Source organism: Oncorhynchus kisutch, linkage group LG14 (genome assembly GCF_002021735.2).
Source record: "Oncorhynchus kisutch isolate 150728-3 linkage group LG14, Okis_V2, whole genome shotgun sequence".
Classification (NCBI taxonomy): domain Eukaryota; kingdom Metazoa; phylum Chordata; class Actinopteri; order Salmoniformes; family Salmonidae; genus Oncorhynchus; species Oncorhynchus kisutch.
In genome coordinates this window covers 80,796,187-80,823,766 of record NC_034187.2, presented here as the reverse complement: position 1 = coordinate 80,823,766, position 27,580 = coordinate 80,796,187, and the positions used below count along the sequence as shown (strand labels likewise).

The 27,580-nt window shown below is 47.0% G+C and overlaps 1 protein-coding gene across 5 annotated transcripts in view; it reads left to right on the top strand.

Annotated features, from left to right (window-relative positions):
* LOC116353432 (protein 4.1-like) overlaps window positions 1–27,580 on the top strand; it is a 61,882-nt gene that overhangs the window by 26,721 nt on the left and 7,581 nt on the right. For 4 of the 5 annotated variants that reach the window (XM_031789046.1, XM_031789047.1, XM_031789049.1 and 1 more), the window contains 2 exons: window positions 25,194–25,322; window positions 27,116–27,229. In XM_031789046.1, coding sequence (XP_031644906.1) covers window positions 25,194–25,322; window positions 27,116–27,229 — 243 coding nt within the window. The remainder of the gene's footprint in view (window positions 1–25,193; window positions 25,323–27,115; window positions 27,230–27,580) is intronic. The other variant, XM_031789048.1, reaches the window with a different exon arrangement.

Below are 27,580 nucleotides of genomic sequence, written 5' to 3'. Positions count from 1 at the left end.
CAACCTATTAGACTAGATTCTCTTGGTTAATGACTATTCATAAACCACATCTGTTCTGAACAGAATCTGCATTGCCTAGGATTTTAATTTGATCATTATTTTGTTGCTGAGAACTGCAGGAAAATAACATTTGTAGGTTTAAAAAGGCGTCTTAAAGTCGGTAATTTCCACTTAAAAATGTCAGACTTGATTTGCCGTAAAACATTTTTGATCAACCCCTACAAAATTTTTTGTTCCATTAATTATAATCCAAGTTATAATTCACATATCCTATTGCTGAAGGATTATTTTCCAGCTGTTGCAAACGGGCTCAAATTAAGATCCTACATCTGTATATAGAGCCTGAGCTTTAGACCAGGGTACATAAGGGAGTCCCATAGAGTGCTGGTCAAAAGAAGTGCACTACATAGGGAATATCATGCCATTTTGAAACAGAGCCAGAGAGTAGAAAGGAGCTCTGAGAGGTAAAACTATGGGGAGAACATTGAAGTGTTATGTTTCACTAAAAGAGCATCGGTCTGGCTCCCTGCCAGTGAACTGGTACCACGGTAACTGAAGCCCAAAACTTTTATCTGTCTGACTCAACCTGCTCTACATACGGTGCACTCGGAAAGTATTCAGACCCCTTGACCTTTTTAAAACATTTTGTTACGTTACACCTTTACTCTAAAATGAATTAAATGAGTTGTTTTCCTCATCAATCTACACACAATAGCCCATAACGAAAAAGCGAAAACAGGTTTAGAAATTTTTTGCAGAAATACTTTATTTACATCAGGATTCAGACTCTTTGCTACGAGACTCAACATTGAGCTCAGGTACATCCTGTTTCCATTGATCATCCTTGAAATGTTTCTACAACTTGATTGGAGTCCATCTGTGGTAAATTCAATTGATTGGACATGATTTGGAAAGGCACACACCTGTTTATATAAGGTCCCAGAGTTGACAGTGTATGTCAGAGCAAAAACCAAGCCACGAGGTTCGAAGGAATTGTCCGTAGAGCTCAGAGACAGGATTGTGACGAGGCACAGATCTGGGGAAGGGTGCCAAAAAATGTGTGCAGCATTGAAGGTAGCCAAGAACACAGTGGCCTCCATCATTCTTAAATGGAAGAATTTTGGAACCACTCTTCCTACAGCTGGCCGTCTGGCTAAACTGAACAATCGGGGTGGAAGGGCCTTGGGGGAGGTGACCAAGAACCCGACGGTCACTCTGACAGAGCTTCAGAGTTCCTCTGTGGAGATGGGTGAATCTTCCAGAAGGATAACCATCTCTGCAGCACTACACAAATCAGGCCTTTATGGTAGAGTGGCCAGACGGATGCCACTCCTCAGTAAAAGGCACATGACAGCCTACTTGGAGATTGCCAAAATGCACTTAAAGTACTCAGACCATCAGAAACAAGATTCTCTGGTCTGATGAAACCAAGATTGAACTCTTCAGCCTGAATGCCAAGCGTCACGCCTGGAGGAAACCTGGCACCATCGAGGGAAACATGAACGGAGCAAAGTACAGAGAGATCCTTGATGAAAACCTGCTCCAGAGTGCTCAGGACCTCAGACTGGGACGAAGGTTTACCTTCCAACAGGACAACGACCCTAAGCACACAGCCTAGACAACGCAGGAATGGCTTTGGGACAAGTCTCAGAATGTCCTCAAGTGGCCCAGGCAGAGCCCGGGCTTAAACCCGATCGAACATCTCTGGAGAGATCTGAAAATAGCTGTGCAGCGACGCTCCCCATCCAACCTGACAGAGCTTGAGAGGATCTGCAGAGAAGAATTGGAGAAACTCCCCAAATACAGGCGTGCCAAGCTTTGTAGCGTCATACCCAAAAAGACTTGAGGTTCTAATAGCTGGCAAAGGTGCTTCAACAAAGTTCTGAGTAAAGGGGTCTGAATACTTATGTAAAATGTGATATTTCATTTAAATTTTCTTTTTCTTTTTATACATTTGCAAACAAAAGGAGAACTGACTCACCAGAACTATAAGGCACTAACGTTACCTAACAATAACAACATCAACTGATGCCACTGGCAACGCTATAAAATCTCCACAAAGAGAGACCGAGTCTGCAGTGGTACAGTAGACACATTCGTCCATTACCCTAGCGACTAGTGCTTTTTGAGGTTTGGTTTTGGTTTCAATAAGATGATAAAAAAAATAGTTTCCGATTGCAATAATTGGAGAGAGAAAAAAATTGTAAATGCACTGCATTATGTGGGTTGAATGATGTCACACAGATTAAAACAAGTCCCATGAAGTGAACTGTCCTTATTAACCAACATAACTTTATAAAAAATATTTCAGTTGTTGTTTATATTATATCTGTTTTTATTTGATGGCTTTATTATTTCATTCCAAGTCATCATCTCATCTCTAAATAGTGAGTTAGAACCCAACATTATAGAGATGAGATGATGACTTGGAATGAAATAATAAAGCCATCAAATAAAACAGATATAATATAAACAACAACTGAAATATTTTTTATAAAAGTTATGTTGGTTAATAAGGACAGTTCACTTCATGGGACTTGTTTTAATCTGTGTGACATCATTCAACCCACATAATGCAGTGCATTTACAATTTTTTCTCTCTCCAATTATTGCAATCGGAAACTATTTTTTTATCATCTTATTGAAACCAAAACCAAACCTCAAAAAGCACTAGTCGCTAGGGTAATGGACGAATGTGTCTACTGTACCACTGCAGACTCGGTCTCTCTTTTGTGGAGATTTTATAGCGTTGCCAGTGGCATCAGTTGATGTTGTTATTGTTAGGTAACGTTAGTGCCTTATAGTTCTGGTGAGTCAGTTCTCCTTTTGTTTGCAAATGTATAAAAAGAAAAAGAAAATTTAATGAAATATCACATTTTACATAAGTATTCAGACCCCTTTACTCAGAACTTTGTTGAAGCACCTTTGCCAGCTATTAGAACCTCAAGTCTTTTTGGGTATGACGCTACAAAGCTTGGCACGCCTGTATTTGGGGAGTTTCTCCAATTCTTCTCTGCAGATCCTCTCAAGCTCTGTCAGGTTGGATGGGGAGCGTCGCTGCACAGCTATTTTCAGATCTCTCCAGAGATGTTCGATCGGGTTTAAGCCCGGGCTCTGCCTGGGCCACTTGAGGACATTCTGAGACTTGTCCCAAAGCCATTCCTGCGTTGTCTAGGCTGTGTGCTTAGGGTCGTTGTCCTGTTGGAAGGTAAACCTTCGTCCCAGTCTGAGGTCCTGAGCACTCTGGAGCAGGTTTTCATCAAGGATCTCTCTGTACTTTGCTCCGTTCATGTTTCCCTCGATGGTGCCAGGTTTCCTCCAGGCGTGACGCTTGGCATTCAGGCTGAAGAGTTCAATCTTGGTTTCATCAGACCAGAGAATCTTGTTTCTGATGGTCTGAGTACTTTAAGTGCATTTTGGCAATCTCCAAGTAGGCTGTCATGTGCCTTTTACTGAGGAGTGGCATCCGTCTGGCCACTCTACCATAAAGGCCTGATTTGTGTAGTGCTGCAGAGATGGTTATCCTTCTGGAAGATTCACCCATCTCCACAGAGGAACTCTGAAGCTCTGTCAGAGTGACCGTCGGGTTCTTGGTCACCTCCCCCAAGGCCCTTCCACCCGATTGTTCAGTTTAGCCAGACGGCCAGCTGTAGGAAGAGTGGTTCCAAAATTCTTCCATTTAAGAATGATGGAGGCCACTGTGTTCTTGGCTACCTTCAATGCTGCACACATTTTTTGGCACCCTTCCCCAGATCTGTGCCTCGTCACAATCCTGTCTCTGAGCTCTACGGACAATTCCTTCGACCTCGTGGCTTGGTTTTTGCTCTGACATACACTGTCAACTCTGGGACCTTATATAAACAGGTGTGTGCCTTTCCAAATCATGTCCAATCAATTGAATTTACCACAGATGGACTCCAATCAAGTTGTAGAAACATTTCAAGGATGATCAATGGAAACAGGATGTACCTGAGCTCAATGTTGAGTCTCGTAGCAAAGAGTCTGAATCCTGATGTAAATAAAGTATTTCTGCAAAAAATTTCTAAACCTGTTTTTCGCTTTTTCGTTATGGGCTATTGTGTGTAGATTGATGAGGAAAACAACTCATTTAATTCATTTTAGAGTAAAGGTGTAACGTAAACAAAATGTTTAAAAAGGTCAAGGGGTCTGAATACTTTCCGAGTGCACCGTATGTAGAGCAGGTTGAGTCAGACAGATAAAAGTTTTGGGCTTCAGTTACCGTGGTACCAGTTCACTGGCAGGGAGCCAGACCGATGCTCTTTTAGTGAAACATAACACTTCAATGTTTCTCCCCATAGTTTTACCTCTCAGAGCTCCTTTCTACTCTCTGGCTCTGTTTCAAAATGGCATGATATTCCCTATGTAGTGCACTTCTTTTGACCCAGCACTCTATGGGACTCCCTTATGTACCCTGGTCTAAAGCTCAGGCTCTATATACAGATGTAGGATCTTAATTTGAGCCCGTTTGCAACAGCTGGAAAATAATCCTTCAGCAATAGGATATGTGAATTATAACTTGGATTATAATTAATGGAACAAAAAATTTTGTAGGGGTTGATCAAAAATGTTTTACGGCAAATCAAGTCTGACATTTTTAAGTGGAAATTACCGACTTTTAAGACGCCTTTTTAAACCTACAAATGTTATTTTCCTGCAGTTCTCAGCAACAAAATAATGATCAAATTAAAATCCTAGGCAATGCAGATTCTGTTCAGAACAGATGTGGTTTATGAATAGTCATTAACCAAGAGAATCTAGTCTAATAGGTGCTGTATTTGATCTCTCTGATCACGATCCCAACATGTGTAGATTGGTCATGGGAAATGACTCATCACCTCTGCACCATGGGTATGGACAGCACGGATACTAGACGGAGATGGATGGACTAAAGTTCAATCTACATAGGAGGGAATAGAGTGGAGAGAACACAGGACAGTCTGTTGTTTGTCTATAGGACATCACGTGGTCTGGATGGACTAAGGCCTGTTTGTCTATAGGACATCACGTGGTCTGGATGGACTAAGGCCTGTTGTTTGTCTATAGGACATCATGTGGTCTGGATGGACTAAGGCCTGTTGTTTGTCTATAGGACATCACGTGGTCTGGATGGACTAGGCCCTGTTGTTTGTCTATAGGACATCACGTGGTCTGGATGGACTAAGGCCTGTTGTGTTGTCTATAGGACATCATGTGGTCTGGATGGACTAAGGCCTGTTGTTTGTCTATAGGACATCACGTGTCTGGATGGACTAAGGCCTGTTGTTTGTCTATAGGACATCATGTGGTCTGGATGGACTAAGGCCTGTTGTTTGTCTATAGGACATCATGTGGTCTGGATGGACTAAGGCCTGTTGTTTGTCTATAGGACATCATGTGGTCTGGATGGACTAAGACCTGTTAGAGCCTGTTGTTGTCATGTTGTTTGCCCTCTTTGAGAGGGGCAGGCCTGTTCCAACTTCCAACTGCATTTAGTTTGATATGATAAGCAAATCATCAATCACAATTGTGTTCTGCTGAACTGTAACTGTGTCATTAACAGTCACTTCCCCAAAATGACATCCCTTCCCCCTTCCTATCTGGGGGCTTCACACCCCTTTGCCCTTCCTTGCTATCTCTTTCTGCCTTCCCCTTAAACTATCCCCTCTGTCTCTACCTTATCTATCACGGACTTCCCCTCTGCTCTCTGTCTCTACTTATCTATCATGGACTTCTCCTCTGCTCCCTGTCTCTACTTTTTCTATCATGGACTTCTCCTCTGCTCTCTGTCTCTACTTTATCTATCATGGACTTCTCCTCTGCTCTCTGTCTCTACTTTATCTATCATGGACTTCTCCTCTGCCTCTGTCTCTACTTTATCTATCATGGACTTCCCTCTGCTCTCTGTCTCTACTTTATCTATCATGGACTTCTCTCCTCTGCTCTCTGTCTCTACTTTATCTATCATGGACTTCTCCTCTGCTCTCTGTCTCTACTTTATCTATCATGGACTTCTCCTCTGCTCTCTGTCTCTACTTATCTATCATGGACTTCTCCTCTGCTCTCTTCTCTACTTTATCTATCATGGACTTCTCTGCTCCCTGTCTCTCCTTTTCTTTCTTTCTCGCCCTCCCATCTCTACCCCCGCTCCTTTCTCTCTCTTCCCCCCCCCCTCTCCCCACAATCCACCCCTCTCCACCTCCCACTCTCCCTCTTTCTCTCTCATCTCATCCCCCTCTGTCTCGCCCTCCCTCCCCTGTTCCTACACCCTCTCTCCACCCCTCCTACTCTCCCTCCCTTCTCTCTGTCCCTCCCTTTTCTCTCTACCCCTCCTACTCTCCCTCTCCTCTCTCTGTCCCTCCCTTTTCTCTCTAACACTCTACCCTCCTACTCTCCCCTCCCCTCTCTCTGTCCCTCCCTTTTCTCTCTAACCCCTCCTACTCTCCCCTCCCCTCCCCTCTCTGTCCCTCCCCTTTTCTCTCTACTCCTCCTACTCCTCCCTCCCCTCTCTCTGTCCCTCCCTTTTCTCTCTACCCCTCCTACCTCTCCCCTCCCCTCCTCTGTCCCTCCCTTTTCTCTCTAACCCCCCCTCTACTCTCCTCTCCCTCCCTCCTCTGTCCCTCCCTTTTCTCTCTACCCCTCCTACTCTCTCCCTCCCCTCTCTCTTCCCTCCTCCCTTTTCTCTCTACCCCTCCTACTCCTACTCCCTCTCCCCCTCTCTCCCCCCTCCCTCCTCTCTCAACCACCCTTCTACTCTCTGTCCCTCCCCCCTCTCCCTCCTCCCAGGAACCTGGATAAGACCCAGGCAGAGATTATGCGTCACCACACCAGTATCAGTGAGCTGAAGAGAAGCTTCATGGAGTCTGTTCCGGAGCCGCGGGCGAGAGCGAGTGGGACAAACGCCTGTCCACCCACTCACCCTTCCGCACGGCCCAGCATCAACGGACAGCTGCAGCCAGGCACTGACGGGGTGAGTCAAAACCAACACAACTAAAAATTGAAAATCAATAGTGCCAAAATGGGTGACCTGGCTAGTGTACCAATGAGTTTGCTAGTTAAATTGCCAGGGTTTAGGGCTCTAAGGCTCTTCTAGAGATTATTATATTCCTATAGAGTCAACAGAACAACAGAACAAGCAGTCTTGGTAAAGAACAGAGAGACAGAGAGACATAGTAGCCCAGGGTACTCAGAGAGACAGAGGGGTCTTTATTCTCTCTAAGCCCCACTTATAGCACCAACCAGGATTCCTGACAACAATAGGATGTTTTGAATGAAAGATGGCACTTTTGACTCAACTTTTTTCATTTTCTGGCACAAGTTTACCGACAAGGAGGTTCTGTTCATGTGTTGACTTTCTTTGGGCAAATGGTATTGTTCTGATATGTTTCTAATTGTTACTTTGGATTGCACATTAGTCATTAGTCCCAGTAGGGTTTTACTGTGGTACTTTTCTCACGTCATTCAGTTGTTGTTTTTGACACAAATCAATGTCTAATCACTAGTCTAGAGGATGCAATCATCTCAGTTTCAGATTTTGACACAAGTCAATGTCCAGTTTCTAGAGAATGGCAGTGTAATTACCCACTTTAACAGGGCTGCTGTGCTGTGTTCATTTGAAATACGCTAATATATTTAGTTTCCTCATACTTGGTAGAGAGATATAGAGGATCTTTCATTCCCTAAGGATATACTGTGTACAAGGGTCATATTCAGTAGAAATTAACGTTTCAGTTTCACCAAGTGTTCATTAGGGTCTCTGTGTTTGTGGATCTCAGTGCGTACAGTGGACTCAGTGCAGACTCTTGGAGTCTCTTTCCCTGTGTATATTCATGTGTGTGTGTGTGTGTGTGTGTGTGTGGTGTGTGTGTGTGTGTGTGTGTGTGTGTGTGTGTGTGTGTGTGTGTGTGTGTGTGTGTGTGTGGTGTGTGTGTGTGTGTGTGTGTGTGTGTGTGTGTGTGCAGGTGAGGACGGCCTCCCTATCACCTGCATACAGAGTAGTTGGTGGCGTATCAGAGATAAAGGTACTGCCAATTCAGTCCTTACTGGCCGTACTGGCTGGGATATGTTGGGCTGGGCTGGGAGATGTTGGGTTTGGCTGAGCTGGGATATGTTGGGTTTGGCTGAGCTGGGTTGGGTTGGGCTGGGTTGGGATGGGCTGAGCTGGGTTGGGCTGAGCTGGGTTGGGTTGGGCTGGGTTGGGGTTGGGCTGAGCTGGGTTGGGCTGAGCTGGGTTGGTTGGGCTGGGTTGGGTTGAGTTGAGCTGGGTTGGGCTGAGCTGGGTTGGGTTGGGCTGGGTTGAGTTGAGCTGGGTTGGGCTGAGCTGGGTTGAGCTGAGCTGGGTTGGGTTGGGCTGAGCTGGGTTGGGCTGAGCTGGGGTTGGGTTGAGTTGAGCTGGGTTGGGTTGGGCTGAGCTTGGGTTGAGCTGAGCTGGGTTGGGTTGGGCTGAGCTGGGTTGGGCTGAGCTAGGTTGGGCTGAGCTGGGTTGGGCGTAGCTGAGCTGGGTTGCGCTGAGCTGAGCCTCGCTGGGCTAGGTTTGAGCTGGGTTACGCTGGGCTGGACTGGGTTTAGCTGAGCTGGGTTGGGCTGAGCTGGACTGGGCTGAGCTGGGTTGGGCTGAGCTGAGCTGGGTTGAGCTGAGCTGAGCTGGGTTGGGCTGGGTTGGGCTGGGCTGGGTTGGGCTGAGCTGGGTTGGGCTGAGCTGGATTGGGGCTGGGTTGGGCTGAGCTGGGTTGGGCTGAGCTGGGTTGGGCTGGGTTGGGGCTGAGCTGGGCTGGGTTGGGTTGGGCTGGGTTGGGCTGGGCTGAGCTGGGTTGGGCTGAGCTGGGTTGGGCTGAGCTGGGTTGGGGCTGAGCTGGGTTGGGCTGAGCTGGGCTGGGTTGGGTTGGGCTGAGCTGGGTTGGGCTGGGTTGGGGCTGAGCTGGGTTGGGCTGAGCTGGGCTGGGTTGGGCTGGGCTGGGTTGGTTGCGCTGGGTTGGGCTGAGCTGGGTTGGGCTGGGTTGGGCTGGGTTGGGCTGGGCTGGGTTGGGCTGGGTTGGGCTGGGCTGGGCTGGGTTGGGCTGAGCTGGGCTGGGCTGGGTTGGGCTGAGCTGGGCTGGGCTGGGTTGAGCTGGGCTGGGGCTGGGCTGGGTTGGGCTGAGCTGGGTTGGGCTGGGCTGGGTTGGGCTGAGCTGGGCTGGGCTGGGGCTGGGCTGGGCTGGGTTGGGCTGAGCTGGGTTGGGCTGGGTTGGGTTGGGCTGGGCTGGGTTGGGCTGGGCTGGGCTGGGCTGGGTTGGGCTGAGCTGGGGCTGGGCTGGGTTGGGCTGAGCTGGGCTGGGGCTGGGTTGGGCTGAGCTGGGCTGGGCTGGGCTGGGTTGGGCTGAGCTGGGTTGGGCTGGGTTGGGCTGAGCTGAGCTGGGTTGGGCTGGGCTGGGTTGGGGCTGGGCTGGGTTGGGCTGGGCTGGGTTGGGCTGGGTTGGGCTGGGCTGGGTTGGGCTGAGCTGGGTTGGGCTGAGCTGGGCTGGGCTGCAGTAAGAGAACATTAGCTGGCGGTTCTTTACCAGCTAACAATAAAGAACAGACCTGTTGTGTATGGCAGCTTTATGGATGCTGTGGCATGGCTGCTGTATGGAGTCTGTGTGGCTGTGACCTTAAGCAAAGGCAAGAGAATCAGCTGTCTATCTATCACCCACAGGACTGTACTCTCTCGCCCCCGCCCCCGCAGCCGCTGCGACTACCTTTATAGGTGTCTACTTCCAAAGCCACAGACCCCATCTTTCCCAAACTACCGCCCCCTCAGACCACTGCCCCCCGCTCCATGATTGGCTGCTGCCAGCTTTGTCTTCCCGCTTTGATCTGCCAATCAAATCGCATGGCTGGGTTTGACCCGATAGTAGTGAAGCTGCATGACTCTGTGATATGATGATGATGATGATGATGGTGAATGATGATGATGGTGGTGTCTGACGTAGTGATGAGAGACTGAAAAACAAAAAACGCAAACCAAAAAACAAACAGCGACAACAACAACAACAGAACTGACCCCCCTCCTCCTCCTCCTCCTCATTTCATTGTTTCTCCTCCACCCTGACCTGTATCCCTCCTCACTGGTTGTTTTATGTCTCCTCCCTCGATCTCTCCCCCCTCATAGGTGTCATCTCTTCATTTCCTCCTCCCCTTCCTCCTCCTCTTCTTCCTCCTCCCTCCTCCTCTTCCTCTCCCTCCTCCTCCTCTTCCTCTCCCTCCTCTTGCTCCTCCTCTTCTTCTTCATGTTCCTCCTCTTCCTCCTCATCCTCATCTTTCCCCTTCTCCTGCCCTGCCTCATAGTCATATCCACTCCCTCCTCCTCCTCCGTATCCTCCACCTCCTCCTCCACCGCCACGCCCTTCTTCTGAGGAGGATCTGGAGACCCAGAGAGGTGTTTGGGGCCTTGGGTCACCGAACCTCACCGCTCCCCTCCCTTCGCTCCTCAACTGCCATGGGGCTGAAAATACAGTTTTACTCCCAGACTTGAAGCTGCCTCCAGCTACCTGGGTATTCTGCCTAGCCAGACCCTTCTCCTGTCCTATCTATGTACCTGAAGACTCCTGCAGTAGAATAAGCACTCCCATCAGAACAGCTCAACTTTTACCCCCCAAAAAACTTTTCTTAACTTTCAATCTGTATTGAGTGTGGGCATGTTTATACAATAGGCCTCTGAATGGAGATGATCATCTTTAACAGGTTTTTGTCTAAAAGATCACTGAAAAATAACACCATTATAGAATAATACACTAGTCTGGTGATTTGACAAGCAGTCTTGTCTTCGTGAACACATTACCAACAAATCCCAAATATGAGCCTGCCAAGTCTCGATAGACCTCAATTTGATAAGCTCATCACTTTAAGGCAGGCTTGTTGACTGACTGACTATATAAGATTCAGTGAGGAGTAGATCACACTGTGATGTAGCCAACCTGCACCAAGCCAGTTTCTATGGTGGTTCTCCCCCAACGGTGTCTGATCCAAGACGTTGCACTGCCAAACAAACCGTTTGCACTAGCTAGCATTTTACCTACCAAGGAATGCCTTTATCCAATCTAACCCCAGACATTCCATCTAACCCCAGACTTCCATCTAACCCCAGCCATTCAATCTAACCCCAGCCATTCAATCTAACCCCAGCCATTCCATCTAACCCCAGCCATTCCATCTAACCCCAGCCATTCCATCTAACCCCAGCCATTCAATCTAACCCCAGCCATTCAATCTAACCCCAGCCATTCCATCTAACCCCAGCCATTCCATCTAACCCCAGCCATTCAATCTAACCCCAGCCATTCAATCTAACCCCAGCCATTCAATCTAACCCCAGCCACTCAATCTAACCCCAGCCATTCAATCTAACCCAGCCATTCCATCTAACCCCAGCCACTCCATCTAACCCCAGCCATTCAATCTAACCCCAGCCATTCAATCTAACCCAACCCCAGCCATTCAATCTAACCCCAGCCATTCAATCTAACCCCAGCCACTCAATCTAACCCCAGCCATTCAATCTAACCCCAGCCATTCCATCTAACCCCAGCCACTCCATCTAACCCCAGCCATTCAATCGAACCCCAGCCATTCAATCTAACCCCAGCCATTCAATCTAACCCCAGCCATTCAATCTAACCCCAGCCATTCAATCTAACCCCAGCCACCCCATCTAACCCCAGCCACTCAATCTAACCCCAGCCATTCAATCTAACCCCAGCCACCCAATCTAACCCAGCCATTCAATCTATCCCCAGCCACCCAATCTAACCCCAGCCATTCAATCTAACCCCAGCCATTCAATCTAACCCCAGCCACCCAATCTAACCCCAGCCACCCAATCTAACCCCAGCCATTCAATCTAACCCAGCCACCCAATCTAACCCCAGCCACCCAATCTAACCCCAGCCACCCAATCTAACCCAGCCACTCAATCTAACCCCAGCCATTCAATCTAACCCCAGCCACCCAATCTAAGCCCCAGCCATTCAATCTAGCCCCAGCCATTCAATCTAACCCCAGCCATTCAATCTAACCCCAGCCACTCAATCTAGCCCCAGCCACCCAATCTAACCCCAGCCACTCAATCTAGCCCCAGCCACCCAATCTAACCCCAGCCACCCAATCTAGCCCCAGCCACCCAATCTAACCCCAGCCACCCAATCTAACCCCAGCCACTCAATCTAGCCCCAGCCACTCAATCTAGCCCCAGCATGGAGGAGCAAAGCCCCATAAAACCTCTCCAGCCCCAGAACTGCTGCTGCCACCACTGCCCTGGTCAGACCACCCTGGACCCTGACCCTCATTGCCTAGAGCCGGAGATCCTGAGTCAGGCTGAAGCTCAGTGATGGGACCTACCACTCACTACTATCAAAGGTCACTCACTACTATCAAAGCTCACTCACTACTGCCACCACTGCCTCCCCTTCTGCCCTCACTTCAACAGTAGATCATTTCATTACAGCATCACATACCACCACTCTCCTGCTCCTCCCCCTCCCTCCTCCCCCATCCCATCCCTTCCCCTCCTCCACCTCCCTCCACCTCCCTCCCCCGTCCCTTCCCCTCCTCCACCTCCCTCCACCTCCCTCCCCCGTCCCTTCCCCTCCTCCACCTCCCTCCCCCAGCCCTTCCCCTCCTCCACCTCCCTCCCCTTGTCCCCCCTCCTCCACCACCCTCCCCTTGTCTCCCGTCCCTTCCCCTCCTCCACCTCCCTCCCCTTGTCTCCCCGTCCCTTCCCCTCCTCCACCTCCCTCCCCTTGTCTCCCCGTCCCTTCCCCTCCTCCACCTCCCTCCCCTTGTCTCCCTGTCCCTTCCCCTCCTCCACCTCCCTCCCCTTGTCTCCCCGTCCCTTCCCCTCCTCCACCTCCCTCCCCTTGTCCTCCCCGTCCCTTCCCCTCCTCCACCTCCCTCCCCTTGTCTCCCCGTCCCTTCCCCTCCTCCACCTCCCTCCCCTTGTCTCCCCGTCCCTTCCCCTCCTCCACCACCCTACCCTTGTCTCCCCATCCCTTCCCCTCCTCCACCTCCCTCCCCTTGTCTCCCCGTCCCTTCCCCTCCTCCTCCACCTCCCTCCCCTTGTCTCCCCGTCCCTTCCCCTCCTCCACCACCCTCCCTTTGTCTCCCCATCCCTTCCCCTCCTCCACCTCCCTCCCCTTGTCTCCCCGTCCCTTCCCCTCCCCCACCTCCCTCCCCTTGTCTCCCTGTCCCTTCCCCTCCTCCACCTTCCTCCCCTTGTCTCCACATCCCTTCCCCTCCTCCACCTCCCTCCCATTGTCTCCACATCCCTTCCCCTCCTCCACCTCCCTCCCCTTGTCCCTTCCCTCCCTCCCCTTGTCTCCCTGTCCCTTCCCCTCCTCCACCTCACTCCCCTTGTCTCCACATCCCTTCCCCTCCTCCACCTCCCTCCCCTTGTCTCCCTGTCCCTTCCCCTCCTCCACCTCCCTCCCCTTGTCCCCCCTCCTCCACCTCCCTCTCCTTGCCCCCCGTCCCTTCCCCTCCTCCACCTCCCTCCCCTTGTCTCCCTGTCCTTGCCCCCTCTCCTTGCCCCCTGTCCCTTCCCCTCGTCCACCTCCCTCTCCTTGCCCCCTGTCCCTTCCCCTCCTCCACCTCCCTCCCCTTGTCTCCCTGTCCCTTCCCCTCCTCCACCTCCCTCCCCTTGTCCCCCCTCCTCCACCTCCCTCCCCTTGTCCCCCCGTCCCTTCCCCTCCTCCCCTACTCCCTGCCTGTCTGTTGGCCATTCCCCCACATGTCTGTTCATTGTTTTCTGTCTCTCTTGGTCTCCCGTTGCTGAACACAGCGAGGGAAGCGTCCTCTGTTTGAATACCAGGTAAAATTACTGAGACAGCAACAGCAGGCCTCCTCGCCCTCCGGGGGACCACCGCTCCTCAGACACCACTATCTACAGGAGGAAGAAGATTATACTTCTGAGGAGGACGAGGCTCGGGGCCGGGGGGAACACTCTGAGGGTCTCTATCGAAATGCCTGAGGAAAGGCAGGAGGAGGAGGAAGACAGGGTCAATGGGCCCTCAGCCTGCCAGTTGTACCCAGCCATGCTCCAGCTCCAACCGTCCCATGTCTCCTTCTCTCTCCTGTCTGGACTGCTGGTCATGTTTCTCACTCTGTGTTGGCTGGTGTTTATCTGACTGGCCGGTCCGGTGGACAGAGAGAGAGCCCTCTACTGAAATGAACCACCTAGTGACTGGCCGGTCCGGTGGACAGAGAGAGAGCCCTCTACTGAAATGAACCACCCAGTGACTGGCCGGTCCGGTGGACAGAGAGAGAGCCCTCTACTGAAATGAACCACCCAGTGACTGGCCGGTCCGGTGGACAGAGAGAGAGCCCTCTATTGAAATGAACCACCCAGTCAAGTAGCCTTGTTTAAGGACAGAGACAGAATTCTCTTCTGTCTTCTATTCTGTGTTCCGTCATCTGACTCCAACACACAAAGACAGACAGACAGACAGACAGACAGACAGACAGACAGACAGACAGACAGACAGACAGACAGACAGACAGACAGACAGACAGACAGACACAAACCCCTATTGAACAGTACTCTGAGTGAATTACCAGGTTATTTTGCATTAAGGACAATGGCGTTGTTGTCTTTGCCAGCACTTTTTTCCAGGAAGTGTTGAGAGCTGTATTTGGCCTTGCGCCCTTGACTTATATCCGGACTTCAAGGATCTTCTACAACTTTTACTTACAATATTCCATGGTGAAAAGAAAACACAATACATCCACTAGCAAACTTTGTTTGCCACACTGACTCTTCACTGCTTGTGTTTAGCCTGTTTGACTACTGTTTATTTTCTCCCTCTGTCCACAGAAATCTTGAACTTACACTTAAGTTGACGTCATACGATGCAAAATGCATCATAGCGGCTGTATTTCTGTATTTCGAAAGTGATATATCTTGAAAACTTGATTGCTGACACGCAAAACATTTTGGGATTATATCAACAATCGACTAATGAAACAAATACCAAAATAGCGTTTTTGGGTGGAGTTTTCCTTTAAGGTAAATTTTTACCGTCTCTCATTTTTCAGGGGACTTTTCCTTTCAGTGTTCATCCCTTAGTGTTTCAATCAATCAGTGTAGTGCAGTGTCTCCTGGACAGCTCTGCTGTATAGCACGAGATTATTTCAATCTAAGGCCAGCCGTCTCTCCAACAGCCTGTGAGATCTGTATTGCTGATCTTGGATCAGGTACCGACCTCTTATTCATTATGATTTAAAAGGCAAAACTGACCCTAGATCAGTACTCCTGCTCTGAGACGCTACAGCAGAGAGCTAATGGTTGTCTGCCACTGAGCTGCATCGGCTCTCGTCTATGTTGACGCTTTTCTAGGCAAGAGCAGACGGGACAGACAGGACAGACGGGATAGACAGGATAGACGGGACAGACAGGATAGACGGGACAGACAGGATAGACGGGATAGACGGGACAGACAGGATAGACGGGATAGACAGGACAAACAGGATAGACGGGACAGACAGGATAGACGGGATAGACAGGACAAACAGGATAGACGGGACAGACAGGACAGACGGGATAGACAGGACAGACAGGATAGACAGGACAGACGGGATAGACAGGACAGACAGGATAGACGGGACAGACAGGATAGACGGGACAGACAGGACAGACGGGACAGACAGGACAGACAGGATAGACGGGACAGACAGGACAGACGGGACAGACAGGACAGACGGGAAAGACGGGACAGACAGGACAGACGGGACAGACAGGATAGACGGGACAGACAGGATAGACGGGACAGACAGGATAGACGGGACAGACAGGACAAACAGGATAGACGGGATAGACAGGACAAACAGGATAGACGGGACAGACAGGATAGACAGGAGAGACAGGATAGATGGGACAGACAGGATAGACAGGACAGACGGGACAGACAGGATAGATGGGACAGACAGGATAGATGGGACAGACGGGACAGACAGGATAGACGGGACAGACAGGATAGACAGGATAGACGGGACAGACAGGACAGACAGGTTGTATATAAGAGAAGAACCCCTGACTTATTACTATTCTCACCATAGGGCGCTCATGTAACTAAAATGACCTTTAAACCCATGTTGCTGTTGTTGCACTCATAAAGGCAAGGGGATGCATTCCAAATACCACCCTATTCTCTATATAGTGCCCTACTTTTGGGATGCAGAGACGGTATACTTGGTGTACTTGTTTACCTGACTGACATCACTACCGGTAACCAAAAAGGAACACTGGTTGCTAAGCATTCCACTACTGTTGATGGTTGCCTGCCACTTTGTCATCTGCTTGCTTTAAATCACACCTGCGTGTCCTAACAATCACTGCCCACTGCCTGCCCCTCTTACGAGAGAGAGAGAGAGAGACAGAGAGACAGAGAGAGAGACAGACAGAGACAGAGAGAGAGAGAGACTTTGTCCAGAAAAGATGGTGCTTTATTTTTCAAACTGATTTAAACCACGATAATACGTAACAACGACATCTATCAACCCACTTGCTGATTACTCATCCAACTAGATGAGTTTGGATTGAAGATACTGTATGTGTCAATGCTTGACTAGTTTAGAGAATTTTGGAATGTCTTCCTATATGAAATACCACCACTCATAGACTGAGTCTAAAGCCATTGAAATGCTATTTGAGAAGTGTACTCTCAAAGGTCTGTCTGGATCCTGGCTAGTCCTTAAAGCACAGTTGCACTGTTAGAAAGACTATGGAAAAGTATTGTTTACCAATGGAGTGGTGGTGGAAGTGTATTCAATAACTGTGTGCATGTGAGTACATGTCCTGTTCCTGTATTAGTTCCTGTTCCTGTATTAGTTCCTCTTCCTGTATTCATTTATTTTGTGTATCAGTTCCTGTTCCTGTATCAGTTCCTGTATTAGTTCCTGTTCCTGTATTAGTTCCTGTTCCTGTAATAGTTAGTGTTTGTGTATTAGTTCCTGTTCCTGTATTAGTTAGTGTTTGTGTATTAGTTCCTGTTCCTGTATTAGTTCCTGTTCCTGTATCAGTTAGTGTTTGTGTATCAGTTCCTGTTCCTGTATCAGTTCCTGTATTAGTTCCTGTTCCTGTATTAGTTCCTGTTCCTGTATTAGTTCCTGTTCCTGTTTTAGTTAGTGTTTGTGTATTAGTTCCTGTTCCTGTATTAGTTAGTGTTTGTGTATTAGTTCCTGTTCCTGTATCAGCTCCTGTTCCTGTATTAGTTCCTGTTCCTGAATTAGTTCCTGTTCCTGTTTTAGTTAGTGTTTGTGTATTAGTTCCTGTTCCTGTATTAGTTGGTGATTGTGTATTAGTTCCTGTTCCTGTATTAGTTAGTGTTTGTGTATTAGTTCCTGTTCCTGTTTTAGTTAGTGTTTGTGTATTAGTTCCTGTTCCTGTATTAGTTGGTGATTGTGTATTAGTTCCTGTTCCTGTATTAGTTAGTGTTTGTGTATTAGTTCCTGTTCCTGTATTAGTTGGTGATTGTGTATTAGTTCCTGTTCCTGTATTAGTTCCTGTTCCTCTATTAGTTCCTGTTCCTGTTTTAGTTAGTGTTTGTGTATTAGTTCCTGTTCCAGTTTTAGTTAGTGTTTGTGTATTAGTTCCTGTTCCTGTATTAGTTCCTGTTCCTGTATTAGTTGGTGTTTGTGTATTAGTTCCTGTTCCTGAATTAGTTCCTGTTCCTGTATTAGTTGGTGTTTGTGTATTAGTTCCTGTTCCTGTATTAGTTCCTGTTCCTGTATTAGTTGTTGTTTGTGTATTAGTTCCTGTATTAGTTGGTGTTTGTGTATTAGTTCCTGTTCCTGTATTAGTTCCTGTTCCTGTATTAGTTGGTGTTTGTGTATTAGTTCCTGTTCCTGAATTAGTTCCTGTTCCTGTATTAGTTGGTGTTTGTGTATTAGTTCCTGTTCCTGTATTAGTTCCTGTTCCTGTATTAGTTGTTGTTTGTGTATTAGTTCCTGTATTAGTTCTTGTTCCTGTATTAGTTCCTGTTCCTGTATTAGTTGGTGTTTGTGTGGGTAAATGTGTGTATGACTATTATAACACATGATCTATTATTATAGAAACTTAGGTCACCAGAAAGATGGACATTTTTATTATGTTCACTGTGAAACTGACCGTAGGAAAGTCTCTATGTTGATCTAGTATGTGTTTTTATATCATTCACAATTTATTTGTATTAATATCGTAATGTTAGTCCGAGTCTATGAGGATTTATTTAAACCGTAATGAAAGGTGAAGGTCATTTGGCGACTGTAAAATAAAGACATCTAATTAGGCATGCTAACTTTGGGTATCTGTATTGTATTTGGAAGTCATTTAGAGGTGATTACAAACCGTATATATATTTCTACTGTATATATATTACTACTTATGTATATTACTACTGTATATATATATTACAACTATATATATATATATATATATATATATGTATGTATATTACTACCGTATGTATATTACTACTGTATATATACAGTATTACTACCGGAAATATAATTACTACCGTGTATATATATATATATATATATATATTACTACCATGTATATATATTACTACCATGCATATATATTGCTACTGTGTCTATATATATTACTACCGTGTATATATATTACTGCCGTGTATATATATTACTACCGTGTATATATATTACTACCGTGTATATATATATTACAACTATATATATATATATTACTACCATGCATATATATTGCTACTGTGTCTATATATATTACTACCGTGTATATATATTACTACCGTGTATATATATATATTACTACCATGTATATATATATATATATTACTACCATGCATATATATTGCTACTGTGTCTATATATATTACTACCGTGTATATATATTACTACCGTGTGTATATATATATTACTACCATGTATATATATATATTGCTACCATGTATATATATTGCTACCATGTATATATATATTACTACCGTGTATATATATATTACTACCGTGTATATATATTACTACCGTGTATATAGATTACTACTACTTCTGTTTTGCTGCTAATTAGGGAACTCCCCTCCACCCCTCTGATGTTGACTCTTTAATTAGGGAACTCCCCTCCACTACCCTGATGTTGACTCTTTAATTAGGGAACTCCCCTCCACTACTCTGATGTTGACTCTTTAATTAGGGAACTCCCCTCCACCCCTCTGATGTTGACTCTTTAATTAGGGAACTCCCCTCCACTACCCTGATGTTGACTCTTTAATTAGGGAACTCCCCTCCACTACTCTGATGTTGACTCTCTAATTAGGGACCTCCCCTCCACCCCCTCTGATGTTGACTCTAATTAGGGAACTCCCCTCCACTACTGTTGACTCTCTAATTAGGGAACTCCCCTCCACCCCCTCTATTTAGGGGGGGAGGGGTCTGTTTTGCTGCTAATTAGGGAACTCCCCTCCACTACTCTGATGTTGACTCTCTAATTAGGGAACTCCCCTCCACTACCCTGATGTTGACTCTCTAATTAGGGAACTCTAATTAGGGAACTCCAGGAAAATGAACTCGTCTTAGAAATAAGCTCTCCTTAATTATTAGTTGTCACGTGGATAGCTTGACTTTGAAAAGGACGACAAGATTGCCCTGTTTTGAACAGATGCCCAACATGCTCTCTACTATAGCTGTCATATCACATATCTGCTCCTTTCATGGGCTCAAAATTATATCCGACTTGAATAAGTGAACGAAATCAAATTACTTTCTTTTTTTTAATCTTGTGGGCTCGCTCTTGCTTTCTGTCTCTACACCACTCTCTTTCTCTGTCTCTTCCTCTCTCTCTCTGTCTCTGTCTCTCTCTCACCCTCTAACTCTCACTCTCTTGGTTTCTCTCTCTCACTCTTTCTCTGTATCTCTATCTCTGTCTGTTTCTCTGTCCCTCTTATTCTCTCTGTTTCTTCCTCCCTCCCTTCCTGGCAAAGAGTTTGAGATGAAAGATTAAAAAGCTAAATGAAAGTTATTTATGATCCCTCTAATTTGCATAATCTGCATATCTGAGCGCTAGTGTGTGGATAATTGGCATGGCAGGTTGCCATGGAGCCCGCTGTGGGCTTGATCCTCCTCTCCATCGTCCCAGAGGGGCGCTCTTATTATGAAAAGCACACGGCTCGACCCCTGTGAGGCGCTCTTATTATTATGAAAAGCACACGGCTCGACCCCTGTGAGGCGCTCTTATTATGAAAAGCACACGGCTCGACCCCTGTGAGGCGCTCTTATTATGAAAAGCACACGGCTCGACCCCTGTGAGGCGCTCTTATTATGAAAAGCACACGGCTTGACCCCTGTGAGGCCCTCTTATTATGAAAAGCACACGGCTCGACCCCTGTGAGGCCCTCTTATTATGAAAAGCACACGGCTCGTCCCCTGAGAGGCGCTCTTATTATGAAAATCACACAGCTCGTCCCCCGGGACTAGTCAGGTTACTTTACAGTGTTTTATCACATTGGGTACATTTTTTTTACTAGGCAAGTCAGTTAAGAACAAATTCTTATTTACAATGACGGCCCAGTGGGTTTAACTGCCTTGTTCAGGGGCAGAACGACAGATTTTTACTGTGTCAGCTCGGGGATTCGATCTTGCAACCGTTCGATTAACTAGTCCAACTCTCTAACCACAAGGCTGGCTGAATCCCAAATGTCACCACATTCGCTGTGTAGTGCTCTACTTTTGACCAGAGTACTATGTGCCCTATAGGGCCCTGGTCAATAGTAGTGCACTACATAGGGAATAGGATGCTTCTATGGGCCCTGGTCAACAGTAGTGCACTACATAGGGAATAGGATGCTTCTATGGGCCCTGGTCAACAGTAGTGCACTACATAGGGAATAGGATGCTTCTATGGGCCCTGGTCCACAGTATTGCACTACATAGGGAATAGAATGCTTCTATGGGCCCTGGTCAACAGTAGTGCACTACATAGGGAATAGGATGCTTCTATGGGCCCTGGTCAACAGTAGTGCACTACATAGGGAATAGGATGCTTCTATGGGCCCTGGTCCACAGTATTGCACTACATAGGGAATAGAATGCTTCTATGGGCCCTGGTCAACAGTAGTGCACTACATAGGGAATAGGATGCTTCTATGGGCCCTGGTCAACAGTAGTGCACTACATAGGGAATAGGATGCTTCTATGGGCCCTGGTCAACAGTAGTGCACTACATAGGGAATAGGATGCCAGTTGGGTCGTAGTTTTGTCTCTGTGCTACAGCCCATCCTCTGGAGAGCTCTCTTTCTCTCTTTCAAAACAACACAATTACAGTTTTCTCTCTCTTGACAATGTTTCTCCCTCAACTTAATTGTTTGTTTTAGTTTTTTTCCCCTTTTTATTTTTAGATTCAGAATATTGTGTTCTCGCTAGAGTAGGAAGGTTCAGTTTGAATAAGCACTTCATGAATCATCATTGTTTAAGCGATTGCAACAGTTTCTTCTGTCTCCAACCCCTAATCTACACTTAGTTTTAAGTAGATTGTCTGAGACACTGGGATGGGATGATAGTTCTGGCTAGAGCCACACCTTCAGCACAAGGGGAATGGATAGACAGGGGATAGTCACAGAGAACGAACAGGGGATAGTCACACAGAATGAACAGGGGATAGTCACAGAGAACGAACAGGGGATAGTCACAGAGAATGAACAGGGGATAGTCACAGAGAACGAACAGGGGATAGTCACACAGAATGAACAGGGGATAGTCACAGAGAACGAACAGGGGATAGTCACACAGAATGAACAGGGGATAGTCACAGAGAACGAACAGGGGATAGTCACAGAGAATGAACAGGGGATAGTCACAGAGAACGAACAGGGGATAGTCACAGAGAATGAACAGGGGATAGTCACAGAGAACGAACAGGGGATATTCACAGAGAATGAACAGGGGATAGTCACAGAGAACGAACAGGGGATAGTCACAGAGAATGAACAGGGGATAGTCACAGAGAACGAACAGGGGATAGTCACAGAGAATGAACAGGGGATAGTCACAGAGAACGAACAGGGGATAGTCACAGAGAATGAACAGGGGATAGTCACAGAGAACGAACAGGGGATAGTCACAGAGAATGAACAGGGGATAGTCACAGAGAACGAACAGGGGATAGTCACAGAGAATGAACAGGGGATAGTCACAGAGAACGAACAGGGGATAGTCACAGAGAATGAACAGGGGATAGTCACAGAGAATGAACAGGGGATAGTCACAGAGAACGAACAGGAGATAGTCACAGAGAACGAACAGGGGATAGTCACAGAGAACGAATCAAATCAAATGTACTTATATAGCCCTTCGTACATCAGCTGATATCTCAAAGTGCTGTACAGAAACCCAGCCTAAAACCCCAAACAGCAAGCAATGCAGGTGTAGAAGCACGGTGGCTAAGGAAAAACTCCCTAGAAAGGCCAAAACCTAGGAAGAAACCTAGAGAGGAACCAGGCTATGTGGGGTGGCCAGTCCTCTTCTGGCTGTGTGGAGATTGGAGATTGTGGAGATTATAACAGAACATGGCCAAGATGTTCAAATGTTCATAAATGATCAGTATGGTCATATAATAATAATCACAGGCAGAACAGTTGAAACTGGAGCAGCAGCACAGCCAGGTGGACTGGGGACAGCAAGGAGTCATCATGTCAGGTAGTCCTGAGGCATGGTCCTAGGGCTCAGGTCCTCCGAGAGAGAGAAAGAAAGATAGAATTAGAGTGCATACTTAAATTCACACAGGACACCGGATAGGACAGGAGAAGTACTCCAGATATAACAAACTGACCCTAGCCCCCCGACACATAAACTACTGCAGCGTAAATACTGGAGGCTGAGACAGGAGGGGTCAGGAGACACTGTGGCCCCATCCGATGACACCCCCGGACAGGGCCAAACAGGAAGGATATAACCCCACCCACTTTGCCAAAGCACAGCCCCCACACCACTAGAGGGATATCTTCAACCACCAACTTACCGTTCTGAGACAAGGCTGAGTATAGCCCACAAAGATCTCCGCCACGGCACAACCCAAGGGGGGGCGCCAACCCAGACAGGAAGATCACATCAGTGACTCAATCCACTCAAGTGACGCACCCCTCCTAGGGACGGTATGAAAGAGTCCTAGTAAGCCAGTGACTAAGGCCCTGTGATAGGGTTATAGAGGCAGAGAATCCCAGTGGAAAGAGGGGAACCGGTCAGGGAGAGACAGCAAGGGCGGTTCGTTGCTCCAGAGCCTTTCCGTTCACCTTCCCACTCCTGGGCCAGACTACACTCAATCATATGACCCACTGAAGAGATGAGTCTTCAGTAAAGACTTAAAGGTTGAGACCGAGTTTGCGTCTCTTACATGGGTAGGCAGACCATTCCATAAAAATGGAGCTCAAAAGGAGAAAGCCCTGCCTCCAGCTGTTTGCTTAGAAATTCTAGGGACAATTAGGAGGCCTGCGTCTTGTGACCGTAGCGTACATGTAGGTATGTACGGCAGGACCAAATCGGAAAGATAGGTAGGAGCAAGCCCATGTAATGCTTTGTAGGTTAGCAGTAAAACCTTGAAATCAGCACTTGCCTTGACAGGAAGCCAGTGTAGGGAGGCTAGCACTGGAGTAATATGATCAAATTTATTTGGTTCTAGTCAGGATTCTAGCAGCCGTATTTAGCACTAACTGAAGTTTATTTAGTGCTTTATCCGGGTACCCGGAAAGTAGAGCATTGCAGTAGTCTAACCTAGAAGTGACAAAAGCATGGATACATTTTTCTGCATCATTTTTGGACAGAAAGTTTCTGATTTTTGCAATGTTACGTAGATGGAAAAAAGCTGTCCTTGAAACAGTCTTGATATGTTCTTCAAAACAGAGATCAGGGTCCAGAGTAACGCCGAGGTCCTTCACAGTTTTATTTGAGACGACTGTACAACCATTAAGATTAATGAACAGGGGACATTCACATGGTATGAACAGGGGATAGTCAAAGAGAGCGAAAAGGGGATAGACACAGAGAATGAACAGGGGATAGTCACAGAGAACGAACAGGGGATAGTCACAGAGAACGAACAGGGGATAGTCACAGAGAATGAACAGGGGATAGTCACAGAGAGCGAAAAGGGGATAGTCACAGAGAACGAACAGGGGATAGTCACAGAGAGCGAACAGGGGATAGTCACAGAGAGCGAACAGGGGATAGTCACAGAGAATGACAGGGGATAGTCACAGAGAATGACAGGGGATAGTCACAGAGAATGAACAGGGGATAGTCACAGAGAATGAATGGGATAGTCACAGAGAGCGAAAAGGGGATATTCACAGAGAATGAATGGGATATTCACAGAGAATGAACAGGGGACATTCACATGGTATGAACAGGGGATATTCACAGAGAACAAACAGGGGATAGTCACAGAGAACGAACAGGGGATAGTCACACAGAATGAACAGGGGATAGTCACAGAGAACGAACAGGGGATAGTCACAGAGAATGAATGGGATATTCACAGAGAACGAACAGGGGATAGTCACAGAGAACGAACAGGAGATAGTCACAGAGAATGAACAGGGGATAGTCACAGAGAATGAACAGGGGATAGTCACAGAGAACGAACAGGGGATAGTCACAGAGAATGAACAGGGGATAGTCACAGAGAACGAACAGGGGATAGTCACAGAGAATGAACAGGGGATAGTCACAGAGAATGAATGGGATAGTCACAGAGAATGAACAGGGGATAGTCACAGAGAATGAACAGGGGATAGTCACAGAGAATGAACAGGGGATAGTCACAGAGAACGAACAGGGGATAGTCACAGAGAATGAACAGGGGATAGTCACAGAGAACGAACAGGGGATAGTCACAGAGAATGAACAGGGGATAGTCACAGAGAATGAATGGGATAGTCACAGAGAATGAACAGGGGATAGTCACAGAGAATGAACAGGGGATAGTCACAGAGAATGAACAGGGGATAATCACAGAGAATGAACAGGGGACTATGGGTCATAGGTAATCGTGGGTCTTGACAGGTCTGTGCTAGATGGGTTGGGAGAGAATACTGTATGTGGAGAAATGTGTATGAATGATGTATATAGTATTCTGTTCATACTACAGAAGGTTCTGATAGATCTAGTATGGAGTTAGAGAGAGTGGTTGGGAAGTGAGGATACGACAAACTCAATATTCACTGTTTGTATTCTCCCTCTCCTCACAGCCTAACGTGGTGAAAACACAGACAATCACCATCTCCGACGTGTCTAACTCCCTGCGAGGAGACGTCTCTAACAAGGAGGTCCCCATCGTGCACACTGAGACCAAGACCATTACCTACGAGTCAGCGCAGGTGAGAGGGATCAATATTTATTAAATAAATCCCTTCATTAACCCAATGAGTTTGTTTTAACAGTGAACTGGGTCATATTCATCAGGATACCCAAACCGGGAAAAAAGGTTTTAAAACATCTTGCAACGTAACATTAAAACAAGCATTTCTTATTGGACAATTGCTGATAGTCCCTCCCTGTTTCAGTGTGTTTTCTTCCTTTTGGTGCCTAATGAACTTGATCCTGTTGTCTTTCTCACAGCCGGTAGACAATGTACAGTCGTGGCCAAAAGTTTTGAGAATGACACAAATATTAATTTTCACGAAGTCTGCTGCCTCAGTTTGTATGATGGCAATTTGCATATACTCCAGAATGTTATGAAGAGTGATCAGATGAATTACAATTAATTGCAAAGTCCCTCTTTGCCATACAAATGAACTGAATCCCCCCCCCAAAAAATATTTCCACTGCATTTCAGCCCTGCCACAAAAGGACCAACTGACATGTCAGTGATTCTCTCGTTAACACAGGTGTGAGTGTTGACGAGGACAAGGCTGGAGATCACAATGTCATGCTGATTGAGTTCGAATAACAGACTGGAAGCTTCAAAAGGAGGGTGGTGCTTGGAATCATTGTTCTTCCTCTGTCAACCATGGTTACCTGCAAGGAAACACGTGCCGTCATCATTGCTTCGCGCAAAAAGGGCTTCACAGGCAAGGATCTTGCTGCCAGTCAGATTGCACCTAAATCAACCATTTATTGGATCATCAAGAACTTCAAGGAGAGCGGTTCAATTGTTGTGAAGAAGGCTTCAGGGCGCCCAAGAAAATCCAGCAAGTGCCAGGACCGTCTCCTAAAGTTGATTCAGCTGCGGAATTGGGGCACCACCAGTACAGAGCTTGCTCAGGAATGGCAGCAGGCAGGTGTGAGTGCATCTGCACGCACAGTGAGGCAAAGACTTTTGGCGGATGGCCTGGTGTCAAGAAGGGCAGCAAAGAAGCCACTTCTCTCCAGGAAAAACATCAGGGACAGACTGATATTCGGCAAAAGGTACAGGGATTGGTCTGCTGAGGACTGGGATAAAGTCATTTTCTCTGATGAATCCCCCTTCTGCTTGTTTGGGGCATCCGGAAAAAAGCTTGTCCGGAGAAGACAAGGTGAACGCTACCATTAGTCCTGTGTCATAACAAAAGTAAAGCATCCTGAGACCATTCATGTGTGGGGTTGCTTCTTAGCCAAGGGAGTGGCCTCACTCACAATTCTGCCTAAGAACACAGCCATGAACAAAGAATGGTACCAACACATCCTCCGAGAGCAACTCCTCCTAACCATCCAGGAACAGTTTGGTGACGAACAATGCCTTTTCCAGCATGATGGAGCACCTTGCCATTAGGCAAAAGTGATAACTAAGTGGCTCAGGGAACAAAACATCAATATTTTGGGTCCATGGCCAAGAAACTCCCCAGACCTTAATCCCATTGAGAAATTGTGGTCAATCCTCAAGAGGCAGGTGGACAAAAAAACAACCAGAAATTCTGAGAAACTCCAAGAATGGGCTGCGATCAGTGTGGCCCAGAAATTAATTGACAGCATGCCAGGGCGGATTGCAGAGGCCTTGAAAAAGAAGGGTCAACACTGCAAAAATGGACTCTTTGCATCAACTTCATGTAGTTGTCAATAAAAGCCTTTGACACTTATGAAATGCTTGTAATTATACTTCAGTATTAAAAGACACTGAAGCAGCATACTCAAACGTTTTGGCCATGACTGTAGTCCTAAATGAACCCCTTTTCTCCCCCTTGTGTTAACATAGTGTCTCCTTCAGCCCGTAGACAGCATGGCAGAAAGGGACTCTGGAGTGCTACTGAGTGCCCAGACCATCACCTCAGAGACAGTCAGTACAACCACCACCACTCAGATCACCAAGGTACGTCCTGGGCTTCCTGACCTAGGATCACTTTTGCCTTTGTAGATGTTTTACATTAACATTTTAGTCATTTAGCACATGGGAGGTACCTAAAATGTTTTGCTTCGTGGCCCACCAATCGAGATGTCTTTTGAGTGGCGACCCACCATAAGGGTTGAGCAGTGAACAAACATACACAGATCAAAGAATAAGTACAAATTTGATAATACACCTCTGCCTCAAAGCTGCTCTCTCTCTCTCTCTCTATTCAGTATCTCTGACAGAGTATTGTCAGAGAATACTTATTTTCCACCATAATTTGCAAATTCATTCATTCAAAATCCTACAATGTGATTTTCTGGATATTTTTTC